This window comes from Ictalurus furcatus, chromosome 7 (genome assembly GCF_023375685.1).
Source record: "Ictalurus furcatus strain D&B chromosome 7, Billie_1.0, whole genome shotgun sequence".
NCBI lineage: Eukaryota > Metazoa > Chordata > Actinopteri > Siluriformes > Ictaluridae > Ictalurus > Ictalurus furcatus.
The window spans coordinates 17,303,778-17,326,098 of record NC_071261.1 but is presented as its reverse complement, the minus strand read 5'-3'; the positions used below and the strand labels follow the sequence as shown (position 1 = coordinate 17,326,098).

The window sequence follows — 22,321 nt, the reverse complement described above, 5'->3', positions numbered from 1 at the left end:
TCTGTCATAATCAGCATGACAACACAGCTAGCACAAAGTTACATCCATTGCTTTTAATATTGTGTCCAAGAAGTCACAGCAGGGGACACAGAGTAATCAACAATCAAAAGCACAAAACTGTTGAATCATGCCACAAGTTGCAAAAATGGAACTGAACTGGTCTCAACATCTTTCATTCAGAGAGTTGTACATCACAGGAAAATGAAATAGAGATCTAATCCCAGGGGCAGATCTTTTAAATAAAGAATTGATCACAGTAACCATATATACTGATCACCCAATGAGGATGCTGTAAGGCAAAGTGGGTGGAAAAATTAAAGAAAACATTGCTTTCCTATCCTTTTTAATAACCTTCACTGAATTAAAAAGATCTTAGCAATTCTGTGCTAAATGTAGGATCACAATATATTAACCTGCTTCAATTCTAAAGGGTGCGACTCATGGCAGTTTTACTCCAAATGCTTCAATTAGCCATAAAAGATGCTGGCAAGCGGCAGGCACTTTCGCTCTATCTCCACTTCCTCCCTGCGCCTTTGCCTCAGAGGCGAGGCAGCGCTTATGAGACGTTCATTATCAGGTGAGCCCTTTTGTTATCAGACAAGCTGTCTTTGAAATCGTCCTTGCTTTAACTCTTTTATTGAGTTCCACCCAAGCCATTGTGTGTGCCAAGATACAATTCATGCCGCTGATAATACGCAATGTTTTTGGCTCTCCTAAATAAGCTCAAATAAGACAAACAGAAAATTGAAGCAAGCTGTTGTGGTAAAGCCGTGCTCTCATTTGTATTACAGCCATTACAGACACATTACATGTCTACAGCCACACACATGGTGGATTCAAAAGATAATAGAATTTAGATGAATGACTCAAGAGTTTTACAACTAAACCTTTGCTGTGGCTTTATAAAATACTATGAATGATTATAGGTTTTCCACAGGAGATATGTCTTATCTATAACAGACTTTCTCTCTCTCTCTCTCTCTCTCTCTCTCTCACACACACACACACACACACATACACACAAATATCAAAAGCACAGATGAGGTTAACAAAGTTGACACACCAGCTAATCATGAGCAGAAATATTCATATGTGAATGGGATTGAGTCACAGTGTTTCAGACCCCCTGAAAAAGTACATTACATCTGATAAACAAATAATTTCATTGTGTGATATTAACCTGCCCCCTGATTTCACAGCAAATAAATCAAAGTCACAGAAAGCAATATGGGGACTGCTCTCAGAACAACGCTTGGTCATAGCAGCGTCACTTAAGCAGTGTTTGTGTGGGAGACTAGGACAGATTAGGAGAGAAGAAAATCTGATCTAAAAAGCATCTCAGGCTAGATAAGTACAAAAGCAAGAAATGTGATTCCTAGTCACTGTACAAAAACAGAGACTAACTGCAAGTGGAACACAATCTAGATCTAGAATGAAGAGCGAATCCTGATCATTTGATATAATCTGTCACATCCGAATGCGTCTAGCAGATAATGTCACAGCGCATACAACAAAATGGCATAGCATTCATCTGTCAACTGCAAAAATAGGATTCGGCCAGTGGAATCGCTAGCACTATTTCAGACCTCATTTCCCCTGCAAATGATCCTGCAAGCCGGCCACTGATGCATGCAAGCTCCAGAGGCAATGATCACGACAGGCTATCTCATGGATTAACTTTTCATAACACTCACAGCATTAAAAGCCCAACCCCTCCACTCCTTTTGCTGGACATAAACTCTAATGTGATTCTCTTTTAGCCCGAAAACACACGTTGACCAAAACCTGCACGGCACAGATTCCTCGTTCTAATAAACTTAAAAGCACACAAAACGGCCCAGCAGTGAGCTGAGGAGTAATTCTCGCCAGTCAAACATATTGACGAGAAGCCTGATTGCTTATTGGACCACTCCATTAGTGTCAATAGCGCTTTAAAGAAGCACGTTTACAAGACACTCACTGTCAATATGAGTGGCACATCTGAGTGATGCGATACTATAAACACTAACAGAGACTGAAAAACATAATTTCACACATGCAGAATTAGTGTGTGAGTGTGTGTGTGTGTGTGTGTGTGCGTGTGTGTGTGTGTAAGACAGACAGCCCTCAAGCCTCGAGGGCAGCTACAGTCTTCCACCTACTCTGACGACAACTAGTGATCTCCTGTGACAAGAAGAGTCGAGAGATTTAGTCTCACACACACACACACACACACATACACTAGCCCGGTGTCCTCAGTTACAAACATAAAAAAAAAAAGGAGAGAGGGACAGGATAGAAATAGCGAGAGAGAGCGAGAGCAAAAAGAAAAAAATATGGCAACAAAATTAAAAATACACACAAAAAACACACAGACACAGGGCAAAAAGGAAAGAGAAATAAAACCTATGCAGCATCGTATTCCTCTGTGTACCTTTAATGTTCTAATAACGTGTTATGTTTGAAAATAACACTTATTTTTTTGTGTGATTTTTTTTTTTTTTTGGTCTGCCACAGCATCCCTGACACAGAGCAAAAGAAAGGCTTTTGTTGGAATAAGACACTTTAATTGATGCAGTGAAAGAAAACGAATGCCAGCAGTTTTGGTAGATGAAATAAGCCCTGTACTACATCTTGAGTAGAGAATCTGCAATTCAAAGCAGCCAATGGAGAAACAAAGAAGTTTGTGTTGCTGTCTATCTAAACAAATTTTTGTCTTAGACATTTATTTTATGTCTTTTGAAAAGCACAAATTCGACATTTACAAATACTGACCAAAAAAAAAAAAGAAACACATTTAAATATTATAAAGAAATATTTATAGCCTATATGCCATATTAAGCAATACATGCATACAGCCCTGACTACACCAGCAGATTGTATGGATACAACATGTTTGCATGTGTCCTTGTTATGATCACTTTGTTACCCTCTGGTTCTTCCTCTGACCTTTCACGCTGTTGGCAGCCTTTCACACGAGCTCCGTCTTTAGCTATTTTTACATCTCCTCTTAAAACTTATTTTTATTCTTTGTCTGATGATGTTATTTAATATGATGGTACATGGTCTGCACTTATATAGCGCTTTTTTTAAACTTAGCGGCTCCACAAAGCACTTTACACTGTTTCTCATTCACCCATTCACACACACACTCATACACCAATGGTAGCAGAGCTGCCATGCAAGGCGCTAGCTTGCCATTGGGAGCAACCCAAGGACACTTCGGTATGTGGAGTCATGTGGGCCAGGAATCGAACCGCCAACGCTACGATTAGTGGACAACCCGCTCTACCACCTGAGCCACAGCCACCTGATGATTGATGTTTTGTACAGCACTTTGGATCAACTACTGTTGTCTTTAAACATGCTTTATAAATAAAATTGGACTTGACTTGAGTTGACTTGAAAGCCCTCTTCCATTCACGTACATCAAACATGAGTACAGCTAAAAGGTCTCATTTACCAACAAACATGACTGCGAAATACCATGCAAAACAACTTCTAATTTTGAAAAAAAGCCGCAGAAAAATCAAGTATGGACTGGTATATGGTATCTAGCATTAACAACAACAGGCTAAGAATGTGGGTTTGAAAAGGTAAATGTTAACTGTCTATTATTTGTTTGTCAACCATACCCTGACGAATATCCCTTAATTTGGTTTCTCTAGAAATATTAATTTGCTTCACACATTGGATGATTTTGCTCACTTCTGAAATTATTCTGGAATTCCACGTGAACTGTTCAACTAACACTGCTCTAGTGTCACATACCTGACATTAATCCTTGGAATTTATCACCGTTAAAAAAAAAAAGAAAAGAAAAGAAAACAGAAAAAGAGTCCCTGGCTCCAAAAGGTTTCATAATCACTGAGTGGGAATGTTCCCTAGCTGGATTAATCAACTAGTTGGTATCTGTCTAGTCAAATACTCTGGTATGTTTAAAAACTGACCAAATGAACTAATAGGTAGGATCAGAAGGCGACCAGTAAAAGCAACTTGTTTATTCTCCTATACAGTCTATACATGCATACAGTCCTGACTACACCATGACTACAACGTGTTTGTGCATGTGTCCTTGTTATGATCGCTCTGTTACCCTCTGGCTCTTCCTCTGACCTTTCGGGCTGCCTCATCAGCAGCATTGAAGCATGGCAGCCTGTCATTTATCGCTGATATCAGCAGGAGAGGACACACCATCAGAACCGGCACGCTAAGCAGGCTAAAGGAGTAAACCTCTCCATGGTATGCCTTCTTCCCCTCTGCTTGAGTCCATGTGTGTATGTGTGTGTGTGTGTGTGTGTTGGGGGGGGGGGGGGTTACAATCCCCATATCACAAGCCTATGGTAATTGAAACCACAGAATCTTTGTGGAAATGCAGTCAATTTGATTCAGCCACAGAAGGTCACGCTATTCAATTTACACTCTATGCTGAGTACAGTAGCCAGCAAAACACCTGAAAGCAAATGATTTTATCAGAGCTGGCTGCTAGTCCCCTCACCCACCACACAAAAGTGAAATAAATTACAAAATAAATGTGTTATCTTGATCTCGCTTTCTGTCTCTCTCTCTCTCTGTCTCTCTCTGTGTTTCTCTCTCTCTCTCTCTCTCTCTCTCTCTCTGTCTCTCATTCTCTCTGTCTCTCTGTCTCTCGGTCTGTCTCTCTGTCTCGCTCTCTCTCATTTTGATCCCCAGGTGTTGCTGAAGGTAGTTATGTCAGATTTTGTCATTGGATTATTCTTATGTTTTATCCTCTAAGCATACTGCAGATATGTGTGTGTGTGTGTGTGTGTGTGTGTGTCCTGCTCATTAGTTTGTTATTCATCTTTAACACATATTATTCAGTAACTATTATGAATTATTCAGTAACTACAGTGAAATGAATAGGAAAGATGTAGTTAAGAGCATCTGTGAGTTTATGAAATTAAACATAGCAAGCTTCAGAGGAATTCTCAGGTCGATTTAACCGAGAGGAAATCAGAGCTTTCAGCTTCAGAGAACAGAAAAATCGGAAAATCGGATTTGACTACTATGTTGTTATAGGAATACAGAATCCCCTCCTAAACTTTAGTATTCCAGTGACAAGGATAAACCACTCTAACAGATGTGCACACTTCATTAGCCAATCTATCAACAGTGACTCCATTAGGACTAGATGATGGTTTACTACATATGGACAATTAATCTTATATTAAGATAGTTTTGGGGCTATACGCTTTCACAGCCAGACCCTGCATACATTAAAGAACACATTTTATAGCATTCGTGTGGATTTAAGCCCTAAAGTGTCTTCTAAGCCTCCATGAAATGCTTCATGTTCGTGGCACATACAATCCGGCAAACTAAAATGACCATGTTTTCATGTCCTATGCCATTCTGCTCAAAAGGACTATCATTTAAAATGTCATTCCTGGAATCCAGAAGTCCAAACTCTCCCTCAGTGGAGGGTGAACTGTTAAATAATCCAGGAAGCATTTGGGTTGCATCTCTCCTCCTTTCCCTGTGTCTGTCAGGAAAGCCAGACGCCCAAAGCTTATTGGCTTAGCATTTCCGGCCATGTTTGAGAGAGACAGGGCCCGAAGGGCTCTTAGAAGAGATTACCCACGCTGTCTAAAAATAGCCTAGCTGGATTGCCCCTACTACTTTCAGTGCAGCTAATACACCAACGTAACCCCCAGGAATCAGGAAGTCATTGTAAAAGTGACTGCATGAAGCCAGTGCAGAATTGAGGAACATCGAATGGTAACAGAAATACATAAATAAGAATTAACAGGCATGTTTAGTCTAATCTGGCTTCCAGGTTTGAAGGTTTTATTTATCCACTCTGATCCTGTAGTTTTCTGATTTTACTCAGTATGGCTAAGGTTAGAGGTGAATAAAAAGGGGCATGTGAAATCTGTGCAATAGATTAAGAACTGTAAAAATGTACATTGTAAAATTAAAATGTAAACCTGACGAGCAGCTTTATGGTTACCCCATAAAACGATGTAAAGCTGTAAAGCTCTGTACTTGAACAGACGTGCCAGGGACACAAGGTCATGTATGTGGCTCCACTTTGCTTCAGTCCTGACCCCAAATAGTATACCAGTCAGCTGATACTTTCACCATTCAGCGAGCACGGTACAGTTTGTCCCTGGGTGACAGAAGCTTTTTATAAGCAGAAATGCCAAGACAGCAAAGGTATGTGCTGCATCACGAGCATAATAGTGAAGGATTTCATACACACACTTTAACACCATAACCTGCTCAGAACAGTTCCTACTGGGAGAACATTCTCACCAGCAAATACCTCCTTGTGGTTATCGAAATGTACAAGTCTCTCCTTCTTCCTACACACACACACACACACACACACACACACACACACAAATCTGTTATCCCTCCTGCTCTCTCCATCCTCTCCAGCAGTGTTAAACAAGCTCTAAGAGAGCATCGGGTACCTGGGCGCAGGGCTCAGCTGGGGCTCCTGAGTCTAAAGTGAAACCTGAAACTGAAACCTGAATCAGGCTTCAGTTTCATTCCCAATCACCAGCTCTGCACTTTACACTTCATGGCTTAGAGGCGCGAAATGGGACAGAGGCAGTAAAGGAAAGGACAAGATTGAGAAATACAGTGGAAGACAGAACAGATGAGACAATGTAGGGAGAAACCTACGAAGAGAAAAAAATCTGGTGTTGAAATAGAAATGTCGAGAGACAGGAGAAGGAGGGGGAGGCAGGAGGTGGGTACAGAGTACAGAGAGCCAAGCAACTACCACAAGATGTTAACTTGCTCTTATCCAAACATGCCCTACAGGGACAATTTTCCAACTGCAAGTGATGCACGCTGCTCTCTCTCTCTCTCTCTCTCTCTCTCTCTCTCTCTCCTTCCACTTCTCTCCTTCTCCTCCACAAGCTTTTCATCCCTCTTCCATACTGAAGTGGCCATGGCTGAGTATATTTGCATGTGCCTGCTGGAGGCACACGTATGCCAGTGTCTACCCCAGCTGTTCAGATAGCCACAGAGGCTCCAGCACAGACACTGAGACACACTCAAAATGTGGACTAACACACTAAAACATACTGAACCTGGACTAATTTGGGACATTTTAAATACATGAGCTTTAATGTCCATTAGTATAATGAAGTCTGTCTTTGGCATTACACTATATTCCTACAATTGTTTATTAGTTTAAACAAATAGTAAACATGAGTAGCACTCTATCTCAATCTGCTTACTTACACTATGTACTAAAAGTATGTACTCTTTTTGTGTAGAAAAAAAGTACATCATTTGACTGTGTAGCTAAAGAGCATGCACTACTGGGACATACTAACGGCTTAGTTACACAAACTGTTGTCTTAAACAAACACCTCCTTGTATTCATTATTCCTTATATAATTCATACTATATAATTTAATTGACCATTCCTTTGATTTATTTTTCCACAATTCATTTACACCTTTCTGAAATGCGTCCTTGAATTCGATGACGCAAACCGTCACAAAACTCCTCCTCCATGGGCGTGTCCACGGGTCCACGCTTCGAAAAATCTACCAGAAATAGCAGACCATCCAGATACCACTGGGATATTCATTTCAACGTAGTAAGATTTGGGACACGCTAATTCTAATCTCGGATGCTATTTAGGACGGATAGTAGGCGAATTGGGATGCAACATACTGGGAAGTCTGGGAACTTCAGTGGTACAATGCTGGAGAGGTGGTGGATTCAGAGAGAACATAATTAGCCCTGCTGTTTGGGGGGGAAGGAGGATGTTCCTCTTCAATCTGGTCTTCTCTTTGCTCAGGTATACAGAAGAGGGCAGTTAACACTTTCCTCCCTGTGCATTCAGCTGTCTGGGGACATTACAAGAGCAGCAGTTTGAAAAGATGCCTCAAATGCCTCCATGTGTCTCAAAGGAAGCCTCCATAGTCAGTACCTGTTGTGTTAGGAGCAACTGGTATAAATGCGCTAGCAAGGCTAAGCCGCATGTCTTTGAAAGATTAAAAGACATGAATATAAGGTTCCATTTTTGGCATCCATATCAGATTATTTGCTCTTTATAAATGTTTTTAAGCAGATTGTTTTGAACTTTCGAGGAACCAGGTACAACAGCACCACCAGTGGTCATAAACAATACGCATAATGGTATGAAAAAGTGAGGCTGGGGCTGATTCGTTTCTAGCCCAGGTTGTATTTTCATGCATCCTCATCAGTGAGAGTAGTGTCAGGTGATTACACAGCAGGAGTCCCCAGCTTACATCTGATCTCCATCTGATCTCCATCCCCACTTGGCTGACACATCAGTAATGGGCAGGCACATGGGAAATACAATTGTGTAATGCAGACAAACAAGGTGGATTATTTACTCTTTCATCCCTTTTCCCTCCCCAAAGTGTTTGGAGGAGAATATAATAGAAGATAGACTAAACCCACATTGTCCAATCAAAGTACAAATGACACAAAAGGACAAATTACAGACACATTTCTGTTGACTATGCTTAATCGGAGGAAACATGGCATGAATCCAGTAAAGAATTATTGACTTGAAACACTTTCGAAAATTTGAAATCACAAATACAGCTGCGTATTTCCTGCTCAAGTGAGCGCTTTCATTCTTATTATGCCAGTGATGAGATGAGATATACTGCGTTACGCAGTAAGTAATAGATTCGTTGTCAGGTTCTTGACTGATTAATATTAGATTTCCGCTTTCCACGTCTAATATCACAACGAGCCAACATTGTGAGAACTAGCTAAAGGGGGGGAATTTGCAATGATTAAACTGAGAGAAAATTAGGTTTAAAAAAAAAAATAAATAAAAATCTCAGCAAATGTGCCACTGCATCTGGCAGAAAATGTTTTCTCAGAGAAAAACAATTATGTCACAAATAGTGTGCTTAAATTGCACATTCATTACAAATTCATTACAACACAAATGATCAAAGTAGACCTCCTGGCAACAGTGGCTTGGTTGTGGGATGTCACAGATAAAACAACAACAACAAACAAACAACCAAAAAAAAGAAGATGGTTACTACAGACACTGCTAAAGAGCGACAACATATCCAGACATTTTACTGTTGTTAGAAAAGTGTTTGAGTCGGCTGACACTGAGCCACTTACAAATGCATTTGCTTAGAAAAGGAGAGCAAGGACGCTAGCTTGCATGTGTGTGTGTGTGTGTGTGTCATAAGTGTTCACTTGAGGAAATCATATTATACAGCACAATATGATAATGTGCTCTGCCCGGCTGAACTGCTACAGCTCAAGTTGTGTTGTGCCTTCAAATGTCAGCATAAATTTGCAAATTAAACATGCAAAGCCATCAGCAGTCACTGTTAAAGTGTGTGTGTGTGTGTGTGTGTGTATACGTACAGCAGAAATATGCTGTAATCAATCATCCTCTCTTCCATTATTTGATATATGATTGAGCAGAAGAGTCGATATGATAGATCAACAATGGACAAAACAAGCAGGAAGTAAATGTGCCACCGTCTGGGTGATTCGGTTTCTTTGTGCGTGATCTGATATTCTGCCGGCTCTACCACTTTAATGACTAATCTGGAGCAGTGCCTAGGCACACAAACATGCACACACATTCTCCTTGACAGCAACGTCCTATGAACAGCTGAGTAACAAGTCAAAATGCAGCGTCTTTACATTGTGAACAAGTCACGATGCCACACATTCGCTGTCAACACATTTGTGTCTGTTTATACACCACCTGTGAAAAGGTCGGGGGCACCTAGTTTTGCAAAGCCTTTTTATTTATTTATTTTTTTTTTTTATTCCTCAGCAAATAGTGCACACATTTCTTCAGCCAGTCAGTATGTCTGCTTTAACCAGATCACTTTCTGGACTTCCCAAAGTCTTGAAAGGGTCAGGGATTGGTTGGACATGGACGCAAGTGCAGAGAATTTTATTTAAAGTGAAACAAAGACTAGGACTGTGTAACATAAACACAAACGTAAACTAAAGAAGCATGAACTACACATGAGCATGGCATATAATGATGCTACTCACAACAGACACTAGACAAACGGTGCGTCTCAATCGGCTCACTAGTTCAGTACTCAGGGCACTGATCAGTAAGTCGGCCATTTTAAGGGCTGTCTCAATCGCAAAATCCTTCCAGTGCTCTGGAATGTTTGCTCCATGAAAAAAACCCACAATGCACCGCAAAAACCAGGGAGCATTGATGCTCACTACGTTCCCTTACTAGAATGACATCATGTTTTTCGGAAGCCTCTCAGCACAAAAAAAAAAAGAGGGACGAACTCTCAGCCAACTTCGTCTACAATTGTAATTGTAATGGCTTGTTAACATTGTTGTGGCTCTCAAATGATTACTTATGTTAACAATTTTTAACTTTATTTGATGTCCTATATACGGTTTGTTTGAGTCTTTTAAGTGTTTAATAATTTTTTTTTAATCCACTAGCTAGCCTACCATCCTGCATGATGTACCATGACAGAAACACGTGTAACTGTATAGCTAACAAATTTATACAACAATAAAATGTACATTTTTACAGTTCTTAATTTTTGGCAAAGTTTTACAACGCGAGTAAGTAGTCATGTCGCCGGAAATCAAGTCATCAGTGTCCCAGTGTGTAGTGAGCCAGGGTCCAAACTCACATGCATGATATACTGATTCATGACCTAGGGAGCTGACTGAGACACACCCAAAGAGTGCTATACAAGCATGAATTAAATACTAGGGCTCATTAAACCAAAACGTTAATCAGGTGCAAACAGTCATGTGACATGAATGTTGTGATTAGGTAAGATGCAGTGGATGATGGGAATCATAGTCCTGCGCCATATTCGGCACAACCGTGACAGAAAGGCTTGTGAACCTTTCGATCAGACTCCTCTTGTCAATCAAGCTCTTGATTGGATTTAAGGTCAGTGACGGAACTTTTCAATTACAGACATTGCTATATTTTTTTTGTTTGTTAGTTTTATTTTCTTTTAAATGAAGGTGTTCCAAAACTTGACAGGCAGTGTAAATCTAAGCAATAAGTGCTGATTGGATGACCTAATACAATAGTAGGGCAGTTACTGGACAGTTATTTTGATAAGGTGTCAAATGCCCTCAGTATAAAAGGTTGCTGCAATATCGTGGAGCCCGGCATTGTTTCATTCTCTGCGCACAATGAACAGACTTCAGCTTGGCTACAGTAGCAGGGGCCACCCAGGAGCCAACACATCAGTCATAAAGTACACCAGGGCACATGCTGGGGTAATAATTCACCTCCTCTATAACAATATACAGAGAGAAGGACTTCTCAGCCTTGACTTAAATGTCACCACTGCTTTTGGGTTAGATAGAATGCTTTACTAACTGTATGGAAATCTGGAGCTGCACCTAAACTCTAAATAGCCTCCATCCTGATGCCCTACCTCTGGATGGAGCTCTCATCACCTGGAGGCTACAGCCTGGAGATTGCTTAGGATGGTACCGCTTGAAGTACCATGGAAATGGTTTTGAACCTCAACTCCACATGGACATTCTCGCTGTAGTTGCTGGGACTACGGTTGCTGCTATGGCCTTGGGACTGCAATTACCACATACAATTTTGCACTCAAGTCTCCTTTAGTGAACAGTGGACTAGTTCAACAAACAAACTTCATATAAAAACCATAATGAACTTTCCTTTACTTTCACACTATCCGTTGTTACTCAGATGAGGACGGGTTCCTTTCTGAGACTGGTTCCTCTCAAGGTTTCTTCCTCATATCATCTTAGGGAGTTTTTCCTCACCATCGTCGCCATCGGCTTGCTCGTTAGGGATAAATTCACACACTTAAAATCTGTATCCTGTGTTTATATGTTTCTGTAAATCTGCTTTGAGACGATGTCCATTGCTAAAAGCGCTATACAAATCAAATAAATAAAAGTGAAATTAAATGGATTCGAATACAAATACGTTATGATCTCCATTTTGTCCACACTGAAACAGCTTTTTGAAAATCTGTCGTTTTTACGTTTGTTCACGATGTCCGGATTGTCACATGATCCTAAAACAAAGGCTAATTTGACTGTTGTTGGTGCTGTTTTGATTGCCCTGAACAGAGCTATTTACTATATCTAGCCAGCATGAAAGACCTAGTATTGTTGTAGTCAATTCCCTATGACAGACATTTGCAAGCTCAGTGCTGTTACGGACTATACAAAGAGTCTTTTTTTTGTCACTTAGCTTAGTTATCTTTGCTGGGGTTTTGGTGTGGAAAGTTCTGAAAATTATGTCAAGAGAAAAAAATAGACAAACCCATAAATAAATAGAGTAGTAAAGATGGAAAGAAGAAAGGAACAGTGTTAGGTGTTGTAGACATCGATTATACGCCATCTTTCAGCATGGTCAGATTGCAGTTTCGTCCTTTGTGCTATTGACTTATAGCAACACTGACGTTCCACACACGTCAAAGTGCCTCGTCAAACGACTCAAACATAAACAACTTCGCCATCCCTCAGTTAATCATCAAGCTGCCACTACGCTCAACTCCACATGTTTTTCTTGCTGTGAAAATTTAAAACTTAGTCACCATTCTTTTATAGATTAGCTTTTTTTTAAGTTGCTTATCTAGATATGTTTGAACCAATATAGAAAAAAAGCGGATAGGCTCTTTGTGTGAACGAATAGGAGACATGGATTCAAAAACTGCAAAATAATTTCAAAATGCAAGATTCTCAGAAAAGCAGCCATAAAACTTAAAACATGAACCTGTTCCCCTTGTCCATAGCATATCTATCCATATTCTGGGGGGGGGAAAAAACAAAAAAAGGCATAACCATGTATATATGTGATTGACAAAGATATCTAAAAGTCTTGAGATTATGCTATAAATTACCGGTCATCAACCCTGTTCCTGAAGACTTTAACTCCAAACATAATCGTGTCCACCTGACCATCTAATCACTGCCTTAAGAAGTTCTTGATCAACTAAAACGGGTGTGTTAGATTTTGGTTGATGAAACCTGTAGGAAGGTAGATCTCAAGTAAGAGGGTTGGTGACCACTGATATAACCCATCATGTGTATCCTAGCAATACATATGCAACAAAACAATAGTGCAGAAAGTAACCAAATTGAAGTGGTGTAAACCCCATCCAGTGCTTTCCCAGGAGAGGGGCTGCTGTTAGAACACCCTCGCTGCCACACATTTGCTCAAAGAAAGAAGGCGTCTATCCATCTCTGCAACATTTTAGCTGCAGAGATGGACCTGATAATCAAGGGCTGAACCAACAGTGAAGGCCGTCGGTCGACACATTGCTCTCACACTCACTAGCCAGCATTGGCCTGCTATCTCTCTCACTCATCTGCCTGCGCAAAGCCCTGCAATAACGAGGCACGGTGTAAAAATGTCAGAAAAGATCAAGACACGAAATAAATTATTTCACATGCATACGGCCCACAGAGGAATGTGAGGAGGCCGAGCGTGTGTGTTGTGTTTCTGAGAGAGAGAGAGAGAGAGAGAGATTGTGTGAGATCAGAAGACTGGGCAGGCCACCCATTAACTACACTGCAGTCACGCGGGTTAAGAAAACATTGCCCGGGGTTTGAATGGGAGCAGGGGGAAGGATGAAAAAGTTCTGCCAAGTCGCTTTACTCAAGAGCTGGCCATTTATTAACCTGTCTTGATGTTGCTATTGAGTGCTGTAGTGACCCACACAGGCCAATCTCGGCAGTGCACATGCATCAGTGCTGGCAGTAATGCCCTAAAGCACTGCTGCAGGGCCTGTTCATCACTGTTACTCAATATCAGGCCCGAGTTGGGCAACCCTACAGCACTATTAAACGTGTAAGAGTCGCACGGGACATCAAAAACAAGCTGTGAATACTCACAATTTCAATGACATCTAATCTTGCACTGATACTGTTATTCTTTGTGATAAAGTGTATACATACAAGCACACACGATCAGTAGCGCTCCAGCGCTCACACGCATTTCTTAGTCCCTTCATGACCCCTAGACTGATACTGCATATCTCGACACAGCACACACGCAGATATTATTCACTCCTCTACCCGCCTGATCTTTCTGCTTTTCACTTGGGACTTTGGAGTAACCAAAACACACAATCTATCCCCCCCCCCCCCCATCCCCACCCCCATAAAAGATTCTCTCACAACTGATTATCAATGAGTCTGAGCACAATGACGAAGTGCATGGCAGCATTATCATTTTCTCCTGTCTATCTCCACAGATAACAGTGTAATGAACTAGCCTGTTAGCCCGCGCCTCGGCCGCTTTGTTTTAGCTGCCACGTTTCTTTGCCTCTGGACTTTGCTTTCTGTGTGAGTGATGGAAACGCTAGAGAATAACAAGCGTAAAGCTTTAACCACCTCCTCCTCTGAAATGACATGACAGCACTGAAATGGGCCAGCCTGGTTTAGATGCTGTCACGTGTGATTTAGCAGCTGGGGCTTCTGGAAATGTGATTTCTAACAGTGTAGAAAAACAGAGGGCGAGAGAACCGTTAAAGTCTGTAAGGCTTCAGAGTGGCAGTTAATGTGTGGGTCACTCGAGGTGTAGATGATGTTGCAATCAATTTCTCTGTACATAATCGGTAGCAAAAAGTAACGTCCTGATTACTCCCCCCCAGCAAAGAACATAATCCATATTATTTTGGCTATTTATTGCAGTCATAGAGCTTTGGATTCCAGGACTATCCACTGACAGACCAGATTTATTTATATACTAGTTACTGAGTTACTGAGGTTTGAGTTAAACCCTATTAAATTCTATTCAATTGGGCAATCAAACAGGCTAATAAATCTATGAACTCAATGGTAAATATAATCATTTTTATAATGGTGACTTGCGTTTGTAACAAATTCTGAATAAATGGCAGATACCCTGGCTATACTTCATAAACTCCTGGACCTCAGTTCAAGAACCATGCTCCATACATGAGAATTTCATACTTCAATGTGACATCCATATGGGAAAACCAAGGCAACCATCCGCAAATCCAAGACAAAGTTTAGCGGCTTATCACAATACTCCCATCAATTTCTCATCGGTATCACTTTGCGACCACCTGATATCCCATACACAGCCATTCAACTGATGTTAATCAATTATCAAAGCTTTCAAAGAATGCAGCATTCACTATAATCTAGTAGTCTAGCACCATACACTCCTGTGTCCTGTTAGATCAAGTTTCCACTGTCTCAATCCAGACCCTAAGTCTGATGCACTAATGGGACAGGCACATCCAATATCCATTTGCCAATATCTACTCACATCCCTAGCTTCAAAAAATGTCAAGTGCATTGACTACCAAGCAAGGCCTTCCTTACCTCGAACAGATTGGACGACTCGTTGCCATATTGGCTGGAAATGATTTCTGATTGGTCGCTGTACCACTTGAGTCCACCCAGAAAGCTATCTGCATCCAGATCACTGACGTCCAGCTCGGAGAGGTCCAGTTCAGGTAAGTCAGGGCAGAGGGGCTGGTCTTCCCCAACTAAGGCAGCACACTGCAAAAGGACAGCAAGGTGTTAGCATCATTCCTTCCCATATAAATGTTGTATGTCTCTCTACAGCATGCTAAAGAAGGTTAAAAAAAAAAGATGAATGCTGCATCATCCCTTCTCTTTATATAGTGACAACTCTACTTTTATGTTCTAGTCCTCACTGCAGTTCTTAATGCACTATCAGGATCTGAACTGCCTCAATTCCACAATTAATCTGCTGCTCTTATCCTACACATTACTATACAAGAGTAACTTGTGCAAAGATGTCTTCTCTCGTTTCCTGTCATTTGTGTTGTGCAGAGATTTGTATTAATATTTTGACTGTTCACCGCCTGCCTCACACCAGCAACACAACGACAGCTGCTCGGTGGCTCCTCACACACAAATTATAGGCTTCACCGAACTGCTAACACCGAGATCGATAGACTTTAAATCTGCCAACCTTCAATTTTAGTCAAAGCTTTAAAACACTAAAGGCCTGGAAATGCCCAGAGATATCTCTCTTAACAAATTCCTGCAATGATTTTATCCAACGACATGTCACACATGTATTTGGTTTTCATTATTATTTCAGCATCTATATTTATATTAGGATACACATAAAACATCACAGCATCATGTGATGAGGAAAACAGTGAAGAAGGCAGTCTGATAAGAAAAAAAAAATAGGTGTCTGTAAAAAAGGAAGAGTTCCAATTGCTTCCTAATTTAAATGGCGCCTCTTGAGATTAGCTTGAAGTGTTTTAAAAGAAAAGTTTTGTACATAGTGTGTGTGTGTGTGTGTGTGTGTGTGTGTGTGTGTGTTTGTGATAGAGAGAGAGAGAGTGTGAGTGAGTGAGATAGAGAGAGCGAGAGAGAGAGAGAGAGAGAGGACAGGAGTACAGAGAGCTGAAATAGAGAACTGGCTGCTGTGCAGTCCCTCTGTTAGAGCACCTTGTTCCCGGAGATACGTTTCGCTCCCTAGGAGAGCTGTGTGAGAGCATGATGCATGATGTTTGATTCAGGACATTTCCAAGATCCACATCCACCAGGACAAAGTATTAACTCAGAAAGAACGTGTCACACTTGATCATCACTACAACTTAGTGCATAACATGACACTTTTTATTCATCATGCAAATCCCTTCACCCTTTTGCAGTAGGCAGGAGCGTGCAGATTCATCTCATCACACACACACACACACACACACACAGAGCGAGGTGCTGCCTCATATTAACAAGGAATCAGATTTAAATAATGATGAGGAGCAAGATCTAAACATGAGCCCTTCAAGCTAAATTATCCTTCAGTGTTTGTGTAGCCTATACACACACACACACACACACACACACACACACACACACACACAGAAAGACAGAGAGAGAAGAATGGACACAGAGCATGCACTACTGCGGTCTGGATTTCTGAGCAGTGAACTAGAAAGCTTGAGTGAAGCTGGCTTTTTAGGTGATGTTTACGTGATGTAGTCTTATTCTTTGTTTTAGGTTGGATTTCTGCTCCTGTGGCCTGGCTGTTAACCAAGAACCTTCTGCAATTGTTAATACACACACACACACAAAACAATCCAGTAATGCACGATGAACAGGACATACATAGGGGAAAAGTCAATATCCATCCTCAGTCTTGAGGCATCTCTAACATGAATTATTGAGGTCTCACAGACTGTTTCCGTGGTGAACAATTTTCCGGTCCAGTGAGGAAATGAAGCCAACACAGGTTAGACAGACAGATAGATAAATAAATAGAGCATTCCTGGTCAGTGCAGTGCATGTTGTGGATTATCTCTGGAGTCGTATGTGACGCTCCAACCACTAACCCCGCCCCCTAACCCTAACCTCAACCACTGGGCACTTTTCATACGAGACGTGAGAGCATCATGTTGCCTGAACAGCACAGTATCACTGATCGCCATACGACACAGATGAAGAGACGCAATCACATTGCACTCTCAAGGAAAGAAAGGCGATTAAACAGCTAAAACACACACACACACACACACACACACACACACACACACACACACACATAATCCACACACTGAAAAATTTTAACATTTCTTTCTTGGGTCAATCTGAACAGCTCTGCTTTATGGTCTGATCCATTTTTTATTCTCCTGTCCTCATACCAGAGCAAACCCTCCTCTTTCCTAAACCGATTTTACACCAAGTGGCGGGTCTGAAAGCTTCTCTCTCTGCAATCACACTCACGAGCTGTGAAGTGACAGCACATCTAAAGGGTGCTCACAAAGAAAATCCAAGAACTCTGCATGCACCATCATACTGGTTCCGTTTCCAAATCTAAATATGCGAGAGAGAGAGAGAGAGAGAGAGAGAGAGAAAGTAAGTTTCCATGCACAGTACCTGGCGCAGATACATAGCAGCAACCCGGAGGCGGCTCTGAGCTCGGACCCGGACCCGGACAGATAGTCTGTCTCCTCAGCGCTACCCCGAGCCAGAGCCGCACACACTCCCAGCCTGGCACAGAAACACGCTTTCAGAGCACGTCAACGTTTTTGTTTTAGGTTGGGTTTGTTTTTTGTTTGTTTTTAAATCAGCCTTTCTGCCCATACAAACAGCATTTCCCTCTTGTAACCAGCCACATTCCCGTGCATTCCGGTGCTCCGTGTCCTCACGCAGCTTACCGGATAGCGGCATTAAACACAGCGCGCGCAGAGCATTACACCGCGGCGCTTCCCTCACAACATTTCAGTTTCCGACGCCGGTAAATCAAGTTGCGCGTTTAATTCTCACCTCAAGTTCCGTCCACACCGACTCCTGGTTGCACCTGTCCCACGCCATCCAGCCACTGAATGACGGTACGGGGGGAAAAATCTAATAATAATAATAATAATAATAATAATAATAATAATGCTTTTGTTTTTTAAAAAAAATCAATAAGAAACGTGACAATCCAAGCGTTCCTGGTTGTGCGGTCGTGCAGGGAAGTGCCCCCTCACTGAGAATGAACCGAGGGGCACCTGCCTTACAACTGCTCCCAGTCACATGACGCAGCTATTAAAAGTAGGCAGGGAGGAGTGACTGGCGCGCGCTCGCCGCTCCGCCGATGACGCGCCGCTCCAGCAGGCGGGCTCCTACTTCCGCTTATAGGCACAAGCTCTGCTCGCCTTCTAGTGCAGATCCCAGCCAACGGCACGACTCCGACAGTGCAGGGTTTAAACTTAGATTATCGGGTGGAATTGCAGTGGAAGTGTGAGTGGGGGTGGGGGAGGAGGGGGAGGAGGAGGGGGAGGGGAATCAGGTCACTAGGCTATTACCGGAAAATTAGGTAGACTAGTTCAGCGCGAGCCGTGGATCTGCTCTGTAGTGTGTAGGCTTTCTTCAGCGCGCGTATTTTCGCGGATGTTCTCCGTGTTTTCAGCTTTGCGTGTCGATCTTTAATTGCTATTTTGGTGCTGCTTAAGGAGAGAGAAAAAAAAATCCGCTTAATCCTTAATTAGTTTCGCGCAGCAAAGTAAACAGACACCGAGCGCTCTATTAAGCGAATCTTTATCACAAATCTCCAGACACGGTCTGCGAAAAAAATTAACAGGTTTTGTCGGATATTTTGGTTTAATGTTTATGCAGCAGCTTTGAGACGGGGTTCATCGGTGTGTTTTGCTCCGAATGAGATGCGCTAGCTATTAGGCTACGTGTGCACATCTGGCCAGGTGTTGGTGTAGTTAGTGCTCGAGCTCTCTGGAGTTCTCTGTAGTGCTCGTGAGGCGCGCGAGCCGCGATGCAGCTTGTCAGTGCGAGTACAGAGGTCTCACTCCAGCCTCAGTCTCCACACTGAGCCGGCCGCAATGGAAAATCATCACATGCTTCTGCTCATGACAGGGTTTTTCCTCTCGCCAGACGTCCAGCAGCAGCAGGTGACATGGTGTACAGTGTCAACATTTCGTGTATATGAAACACTGCCGCGGAAAACAAAAACAAAAGCTCTGTAGACAGTCCAAACAAAGCAAAAGACAAAAAAAGCACAGACTAACGGCTGCCTCTCCAGCTCAGTGCTCTCTGTTCCTAAAAACAGTTCTATAAGGACTGGCTGGGCACATATGACAAATAAAGCTGTGCATCTTTAATAGCATGATATAACATACAGATTCACTAGCTATATGGCTAAAAGTATGTAGACACCTGGCATGGGAAAAATTGTCACAATACCATAAACTGAAGTATCAAGATACCACAGTATTGTGTTCATTCACCATTCAAATCTACAAAATGAACCAAATTTACAGAAATACACAGATATAAATAAAAACAGACAAACCAGATTTTCTTCTCAATACGTTATTAATGAGAATGAATAAGTGGCTAGTGGAAAAACTCAAGACCAATCATACAAGCAACTATTTAAATGTGCCATATATTACATCTATTGTTCCCTAGAGCAGTGAAATCATGCAGATGGAAATTTGTCCTCAGAATACTAAGAATGAATAAATAACTGAATTTGGAAACGAACACCAATATATATATTAACACCAATATATATATCAAAAAGGTGTTCAGTGGGGTTGAGGTCACGGCTCTGTGTAGACCACTCCATTTCGTCCACACCAACCTTGGCAGACCATGTCTGTATGGACCTAGCTTTGTGCACAGGGGCATTGTCATGCTGGAACAGGTTTGGGTGCCTTTACTTCCAGTAAAGCCAAATCTTTAATGCTGAAGCATGCAAACACAATTGTGCGCTTCTGCCTTTGTGGCAACAGTTTGGGGAAGGCTCATATATGGGTGTCATGGCCAGGTGTCCACAAACGTTTGGCCATATAGTGATTCTACAGTAGTAGAAGACTTTGCATGCCATGTGACAATGAGCACAATAATATTTGCCAGCACAGTGAGTATTTCAAAATATTCTACACAATCATAATGACAGTACATCAATATACAGTGCGCAAACACTTTGACAGAATAGCTGGGGCAAAACCACAATATACTTAAAATCTGTATCTTGTGTTTATATATTTCTGTAAAGCTGCTTTGAGACAATGACCGTTGTAAAAAGCACTATACAAATAAAATTGAATTGAATTGAATTGAATTTATGTCCTCAGAAATGAATGCTAAGCATCCAAGTGGGGCAATATCTATGTAAACAGTATGGCACCTATAACTACACATTTACAAGATGTATATCCTGCATATCAACTACGGTATGTACAACCGGGGGGAAAAATGAACACGTATGCATGTGGTTTAATATCAAGAAAAATATTGAGGGCAGTATAACATGTTACAATATCCACCATGTCCATTTAGTCAGGAGTCAAGTATAAACATTAGCCTGATTGTATAAGCAATTTAAAATCCAAACATTCATTAAATTTTTTTTATAGTCCATATAATATGACGTTGTGTGAAATTGTGAAATGGTACGAATACTAACCCTACCCCTAGCCCTAACCTACGCTTTCATATGAATCAAGTACTTTGAATTGTTTTTAAGTATGAAACCATTTCAGGAAAAGTAATGCAATTTATGCAAGAGTTACTGTTATGAAATGATAATTAACATTTTAATATACATCAGGATAAGTCGTTCCAGATTCATAATGGCTCATCAGCTATGCAGTGCTCATGACATGTCGATGATGATGTGTTTTTTATGGACATCAGTATAGGATACAGTGTCAAAAATTACAAATGCAAGTGTATTACAAATTACTTGGCGCGGTTTGCAGAAAGTGTGTGATTATCCTGACATGCATTTTGCATGATGATAATTGGTGGCCATATGCTTCCAAATACTTGGCAGCTTCATAGCTATAGTACAAAATGAGATAAGGAAGAAAATACACCAAACTTGTCTTGGCTGATCGACATGTTTTACAGCCTAGTGGGAACGTTTTCACTAAACCATTCCTTTAACTCTGCACCTTTAACTAATGCTTTGATGATTAACCATACACATACACATTAAACCAAAATAAAACTTAAATTAATGCTAAATTGTGTCTTTTCCCACAAACACAAGAACCACTGACAACCACACTTCCCACTTAAAGATATTATATAGAATATCAATGTAAAAGAAATTAATCTGCAACCCAACAATGCAGTGATTCCAGGAAGGAGCATACGGAATGGAAATGGATGGTTGCATATTGCATAGCAGAGGCATTTGGCACACACACACACACACGCACACACACACACACAAAACCTTATCTGATTGTACTCACCATGCCAATTAAGAAAATGTAGGCTAAAAATAGACTTGTCTCTGTTGTAATTTTCTTTCAAATGCCTTTTAATTTGGTTCACTGTGGTGCACTGGCAAGATGAAGTCGTTAAGGAAAGCAGATAGTACGTTCTAAAGAAAACTGGTCTACAGGCATGTAATGCACAGTGGTACTCCATATATATATATATATATATATATATATATATATATATATATATATATATATATATATATATATATATTACGGTGCAATCTCAGTAGTGCAGGAAACCAGATGAATGTTCTTTAAAGCTAAGGTAAGATGTCTGTCAGCAGATTGTATATCTATGTGTATCTTATTTTAGGTATCCATCCATTTTCTGTACCACTTATCATACACAGGGTTGCGGGGAGTCAGTCACAGGGAACTCAGGGCACAAGGTGGGGGACATCCTGGACGGAGTGCCAACCCACCACAGCGCACAATCGTGCAGACACTCACACACTACGGACAATTTGGAAATGCCAATTAAGCTTACAACACATGTCTGTGGAAGGGAGAGGAAAGTGGAGTACTCGGCAGAAACCCCTGATGCATGTTTGAACCCCTAACCACTTAGCCACCATGCCCATAATGGGGTATAACATAAGGAATAAAACACAACAGTGTATGCTGTTGTATGAAAACAATCAATGACTGGG

The 22,321-nt window shown here is 41.3% G+C and overlaps 1 protein-coding gene across 2 annotated transcripts in view; it reads right to left on the bottom strand.

Moving 5' to 3' along the window:
• The window catches only part of ppargc1a (peroxisome proliferator-activated receptor gamma, coactivator 1 alpha), a 42,008-nt gene extending 23,430 nt beyond the window's left edge, over positions 1 to 18,578 (bottom strand). For both annotated transcript variants that reach the window (XM_053628985.1, XM_053628986.1), the window contains exons 1-2: positions 18,199 to 18,578; positions 15,271 to 15,450 (exon numbers count right to left, since the gene is read on the bottom strand). In XM_053628985.1, the coding sequence (XP_053484960.1) occupies positions 15,271 to 15,450; positions 18,199 to 18,246 (228 nt within the window). In that variant the 5' untranslated portion in view covers positions 18,247 to 18,578. The remainder of the gene's footprint in view (positions 1 to 15,270; positions 15,451 to 18,198) is intronic.
• Between the last annotated feature and the right edge of the window lie 3,743 nt (positions 18,579 to 22,321).